The 6,377-nt window shown below is 56.8% G+C and overlaps 1 protein-coding gene across 1 annotated transcript in view; it reads left to right on the plus strand.

Moving 5' to 3' along the window:
- Positions 1-5,454, plus strand: part of WNT9B (Wnt family member 9B) — a 48,542-nt gene extending 43,088 nt beyond the window's left edge. The window contains exons 7-8 of the mRNA XM_024760770.1: positions 504-769; positions 1,644-5,454. Coding sequence (XP_024616538.1) covers positions 504-769; positions 1,644-2,117 — 740 coding nt within the window. The 3' untranslated portion in view covers positions 2,118-5,454. The remainder of the gene's footprint in view (positions 1-503; positions 770-1,643) is intronic.
- The last annotated feature ends 923 nt before the right edge of the window (positions 5,455-6,377 follow it).

Consider the following 6,377-nt stretch of genomic DNA (forward strand, 5'->3'; position numbering starts at 1 on the left):
CCCCAGGTATATCAGAGAGCAGGTAGAAGGTAGCGAGCTCACAGGGGAGGCCAGCTCTGGGCTGCACCCCATGGTGCAAGCGTTGTGATTGTTTTCAGAGGATCAGGGGCTCAGAAACGGGTTGGTCCAACTTGCTCACACATCAGCTTGGAGTCAAGATCAATGGTTTAACCCAGCTTCGCCACTCGCCAGATGCCCATGTCACTTCTCTCTGCATCTGTGTTCTCACCTGTTTAGTAGAAGGAGAAGCCCCTGTCCTGCTGCCCTTAGAACCTGGGCACACACTCCCTTGGGAATTGGAAGTTCCATTTAAACAGCAACTTGCATGCTGAGTTTAAAGGGCAGGTGACAGGGAGGCTGCCCTGAGCTGTGCCCTCAGGTTCACAGGCCCTTCATCCTGCTCGCCACAGTGGCCCCACCACCCACTCTATCCTCAGAGGGCAGCAGACAGCCCCTGAGCCCACTCTCCTCCTCCCTCCCGATCCCCCCGGGGCCCGGCCCAGGTTTCAAGGAGACGGCTTTCCTGTACGCGGTGTCCTCGGCCGCCCTCACGCACACTCTGGCCCGGGCCTGCAGCGCCGGGCGCATGGAGCGTTGCACCTGTGATGACTCTCCAGGCCTGGAGAGCCGGCAGGCCTGGCAGTGGGGCGTGTGCGGCGACAACCTCAAGTACAGCACCAAGTTCCTGAACAACTTCCTGGGGCCCAAGAGAGGAAGCAAAGACCTGCGGGCACGGGTAGACGCCCACAACACCCACGTGGGCATCAAGGTGAGCACGTTCCCGGGTGACCCAAGCCCTTCCCAGCCAGAGTGCAGGGCTGGGGAGCGAGGTCTCTAGGCCATTATCCGCCCTGCCCCCTAGCACACCCATAGAGCCGGCCCAGGATGAACCGCATCCTTGCAACCAACATTCCTTGGGCATCCATTCTGGACCATTACCAGGTACCAGGAAGTAGAGAAGGATCCTGGGCATCACTGTCGGCTGGGCAGCAGGTGGGAGCTTGGCTCAGATGGGGCCTTGGTGAGGCAGAAACGTGTTTGGAGAAGGGTCTCCATTCCAAGCACTGGCCTTCCTGGAGGTCCTAGAAGCCGAGGTAGTTTGAAAACTGATCTGGTACAACCCCTGTCCCTTCTCCATTTTACAGATGGGAAGACAGAGGAGGCCCAGAGAGGGGAAGGAACTTGGCTGAGGTCACACAGTAGTGGGAGGGAGGGAGGGTAAAAAGTATCTAGGTCTACTCAGACCAGAAAGCTGGGAGAGGCTAGGCCTCCATTTCTTTAAGAAATTGAGTTCTGTGTTCTGTTTCCTTATCACTGAATTTGTGTAAACCAGGGCTGCTGTGCTCAGTTGTGCAAGCTGTCTGCTCCACAAGGACTTTGGGCCAGGGGAGGAGCTGGGGCTAACATCCGGCCCACACTGCTCTCACCAAGATGTGAGGACCGTCTCTGCCCAGAGGAAGGGGCGCCTAGAGCTAGTTTGCACTAAGGTGCCACGTGGGCCAGCTAGAGTCTTATCTGCACCCCCCATGGGGACCTTCCCCTGTCTCTTTCCCATCCTCCTGTTGTTCCCCAGCCAGGGTTGGTGCTCTAGGGTCTGTGGGCCCGGGTCTCTGACCACGCCTCCCTTCTGCCTCTCCTCGCAGGCCGTGAAGAGTGGCCTCAGGACCACGTGTAAGTGCCACGGCGTGTCGGGCTCCTGCGCCGTGCGCACCTGCTGGAAGCAGCTCTCCCCATTCCGCGAGACAGGCCAGGTGTTAAAGCTGCGCCACGACTCAGCCGTCAAGGTGTCCAGCGCCACCAACGAGGCCTTGGGCCGCCTGGAGCTGTGGGCACCAGCCAGAGCAGGCAGCTCCACCAAGGGCCCGGCCCCACGGCCTGGGGACCTGGTCTACATGGAGGACTCACCCAGTTTCTGCCGGCCCAGCAAGTACTCACCCGGCACAGCGGGCAGGGTGTGCTCCCGGGAGGCCAGCTGCAGCAGCCTATGCTGTGGGCGGGGCTACGACACCCAGAGCCGCCTGGTGGCCTTCTCCTGCCACTGCCAGGTGCAGTGGTGTTGCTACGTGGAGTGCCAGCAGTGCGTGCAGGAGGAGCTTGTGTACACCTGTAAGCATTAGGCCCCCTGCCCAGTGTGCCAGCTGGACTCTGCCAGGACCTCGCATGGCACCGGGCCACCTCGACGCCACCCAGATGTCCAGCCAGCCCCCCGGGCAGGTGCACGCAGCGTGTATGCACTCACCCACGTGCATGCCAGTGCACATGTGTTCCTCTCCCCACTGGGTCCCATCAGCCTTCCCCTCCCTCAACTCAAAAGGTGGGAGCCCCACCCCTGAACCCAAGGGTCCCCAGCCTTGTTGAGGACTTGGAGTGGGAGGGCAGAGTGGGAAGGATGTGGAGGGAAATAAGGGAGGCCAAGAGAAGGGCAGGACTGAGGTTTTGGAGAGGAGACGGGGTGCATCCCGCCATCTCGATTCCTGGGATTAGTGGCCTAAAGCCAGCAAGATGTTGGGAGGTGAGCTTCTGGGCCAGGAAGGCTCAGGGAGGCAGGGTCAGTCAGAAGCAAAGGCCGGAGTCTGCCTGGGATGGGTCAGTCCAGCTGTAAGTGTGACCGGGGGTCCACTTGTGCTGTGAGGCCCCAGTGCAGCTGGCATTCGTGATACACAAGACTTGGTTTATGAGTTCTGATTCGGTTACGTTTGTACACTCACAGCTACTCATCTAATTAAGATTTTTACCGGGGCTAGCATTATAGGTGTGGGAAAGTCTTTGCTAAGCCTGGCGCCTTGGGGGACCCCTTCATTTACTAATGGTCCGCCACTTTGGCTCTTACCTGAGGAAGAGAAGTGACTGCTAATTCCCTCTGATCCTGTGGACCTTTCCATTGCTGCCTACTGAGGCCCTGAGAGGGAGGAGAGAGAAGATGGTACATACACACGGGTGCACACAGGCACCCCCCCACACACATGCATGCACACCCCTTGGACCTGCCAGGCTGAGGGCTCTCATTCAGTGACACACACCTCTCTGGTTCAGGATCAAGACCTTGCAGGTGTCACTTTGCTGGAAGCTGTGTGCTTTCCCAGAGCAGAGCCCGATGCCAGCCGGGAGGAAGTGACCTCCTTCGGGACGCCCTTGGCTGCTTTGCTGGCCCTGCCGCACCCTCTGTCAGCTTCCTTTCTCCCGGAACCCAGAGTTGCTGACCCTTTGCTGAGACAGGAAACTCTTCAGAATCAGCCGAATGCTGAGAAACCATCTGTGCAGGCCCAGGAAGAAGCCCCCGGGGCTCCCCGTGATCTCCAAGGGTGAGGAGAAGCTGCCCCGTCTTCGGTGGATCAGGCAGCCTCCAGAGGGATGCTGGAAGGATCTTTGGCAGCAGAGGCTCTGATGAGAAGCCAAATTGACCTGAGGCCCCTCCCGAGAGTGACTTTGCTGACCCAAGCAGCTGGCCCACATCTTGGCAGGAAGAGAAAAAGGACAGAGGGCTGTTTCCCTAGTTTCTTCCACTCCCCAACCGCAAGGAGACTTTCTCTCTGCCAGCCCGCTCTATCCTCCTCCTCTGAGACCCCAACCCTACCTCCACCCTGGCTCAGCCCTAGGCATAAGGCAGCAGGAAGAGGGCGCCCAGTCCACCAACATGCCATCTGCATCCAAGTCCGTGGCTGGCAGTGCCGGGGTGGCAGGAAGATAAAGGGTAGCCTCTGAGGGACTGTGGCCACAGTCGGCCACTAACACTGACCAGGCCAAGGGCACGGGTCAGGCTCTGAGGGCCCCTCGGCCTGTGAGGTCTTCCCTGTGCAGCCATCTCCCCTCTTCTACTTCCCTGTTCCCACCCCTTTCTCTTCCAATTGCCCCCAAAGGTCCACCTCAGCCCCGCTGGGGCCCCTGGGACCAGTGACCACGGACCTCTCCTTCTACAGCTTTAAGGGAAACACTCACAGGGTATTTTTTTTGTCTACCTCGCATATATAGTTTTTAGGGCAAAAGAGAATAATTTATATAGCTAAGATATATGAGAAAATATTTATGTTATTTATATAGTTTCTATATTTTATGGGCAGCTGCTCTGGGGCTTGTGTATTCTGCTGGAAGCCGTCTATCTGGGGAGATGCAGCTGCACTGACTGGGGCGCCCACCCAGCTGGACACCAGGTGGCCGGGGAGAAGGTCTTGTGGGCTCCGTGTCCCTTGACGCGGTCTGTCCCAGAGCTCGTGAGCAGCATCCCTTCTGCACAAGAGCTCTGATGGGCTTGATCCGGATCCTCCTTGTAAAGTCGTTGTAAATTCTCTGCTCTTCTGGGTCCCAGGCCCCCTCTTCTGCTCTGGCCAAACTTGTCTTGCTCATGGTAATAATGATGACAAGGACGACCACACTTTGCATTTGTAAAGCACTTTTGATCTTTGGAAACACTTTTGTCCCTTTAATCTCACTTGATTTCCCCATTATCCCTGTGAGGTAGGGGCGGCTACATAACTGTGCCCATTTTACAAGATGCGGCCCAGAGATGGAGGTCTGTGTTCAAAGTCACACTGAAGAGGTTCTTTCAGTGAATATTTATTGAACTTTAACCTGGGCCAGATTATGGGTGCTGACTTACCCAGAGCCTGGGAGCCCCAAGTCTGGATCCACCCTGAGTCCAAGAACCCAGGGATGCGGCTGCTTCCCTGGCTGTGTGCGACCCTGCCTTTTGGATCTCGGCAGCATGTCAGCATTTCCTGTGTCTCAGGGGCTGGGACTGCCTGAGAGGCCTGGAGAGATGAGGACCCCGTAGACGCCACTCCAGGGGCCCCACCACTGGGCCCTCCCTCCTTCTGCCCACACTGCCTGAGAGGGTTGGGATACGACAGCCAGCCCACAGATGGGCTTTGTTTGCTCTCATCTGTGTTTTTCTTTTAAAAATGATCTGTCTTCAATTGGCTTTCTGGCTTCTCTTGTAAAATCAGCTGCACTGGCAAATTGGTCCTGCATTCCCACCTTGGCCGCACTCAGCTGGAAAGAGGGACCCCTATCAGACAGGATGCACGGGGGCTCCCCAGTTTGCGAAGTACCTCCCACCTCACTTGTGCATGCTGCCGCCTGGCTCTTGTGGGCACATCATGTCTTCCCCTGGTCCAGATAAGCCCAGCTTCCCTGGTGTCCTCCACTGGCTGACAGAGCGACAGAGACACCCATGCCAACCCTGAAGATTATTTCTTACTTTCCAGAATTTCCTTTCTCAACAACCATGAACTTCAAAAGCTTTTGTCTCAGCACATTTTAGAATCACAACCAGACCTATCGTATATCGAGCACCTGTTCTGTTCATCCATTCAGTCAGCGATGGTTTAGGGAGCTCCTACTGAGGGCCAGCCACCACCCCGGGTGCTGGGGTGCAGCAGTGAAGGAGACCAAGTCCCTGCCTCGTGGGGCTGCCACTCTAGCGGGAGAGAGAGAGAGACAATAAACCAATAAACCACGTGTCAGCTATTTGTACCTATTTTGTCTCGCTTTATTGCAATAACTCTGCGTATTGGACACGACCACGCCCATCTCATGGTCAAGGAAACGGAGGCTATGAGGTGTGAAGGCTCCCGAATGCCACTGGCAAGCTTTGGTCTCAGGATTAGAACACAGAGCTGCTGGCCTCCGAAGTATGAGTTCTTGCCTCCCCTCAGAAGTATGTAGCACGGGGATGGGTCATCCCATTCTATGGATTCTGGGGAAGCTGAGGCCCAGAGGAAAGAGGTGACCCATCCAAGGTTATATACCTGGTTGGACCAGGCCAGAGCCTGGGTCCCTTCCTGGAGATGACAAGTATTTTTAGTGCCCGCATCCTATGGCCAGCCATGCAGGTTGGGGTGGGGCAAGTTAAGGCAGAGCAGGAGCCTTCAGGGACTTACGGTTCCGTAGGAGAAATGAGACACACGGCCGTGCCTTTTTCATGCCTGAGCTCATACCCACTGCCTTCTAGAATCTTCTCCAATTCCTGGGTTTCTTCTCTGATGACTTAGCTCTGAGCAGGGGGGAGAAGCCATGCCTTTTCCTGATGGAATTCCTGTAGCAGGTGGGGAAGGCGTTTAGAGTAGAACTCGCGGGGGGTCAGGAAGGGAGATTTCCATTCTTGCAATCATGAGACAGCCTTGCTCCAGCCTCCCTGACCCGCCTTCCACCTTAGAGGCTCAGCAGTGCCTCAGCCTCCGTCTTTGCTGCCCCTGTGGGCCCCTCACCCCTGCCAGCCCCGCTCTGTCCTTGCTGGGTTCCCGGAGCTGTGGAACATGACTGTGGTGACCCCAAGTCCTGCAGCTCCTCAGATGGGCCCAAGGTTGATGACTGCCCAATGACTCCTAAAGACACGTGGAATGATCCCCTACATCCGATTTCCTTTGGGGAGATATGGTCAC

The sequence above is a fragment of the Neophocaena asiaeorientalis genome, unplaced genomic scaffold, assembly GCF_003031525.2.
Source record: "Neophocaena asiaeorientalis asiaeorientalis breed wild unplaced genomic scaffold, Neophocaena_asiaeorientalis_V1.1 scaffold30, whole genome shotgun sequence".
Taxonomy (NCBI): domain Eukaryota; kingdom Metazoa; phylum Chordata; class Mammalia; order Artiodactyla; family Phocoenidae; genus Neophocaena; species Neophocaena asiaeorientalis.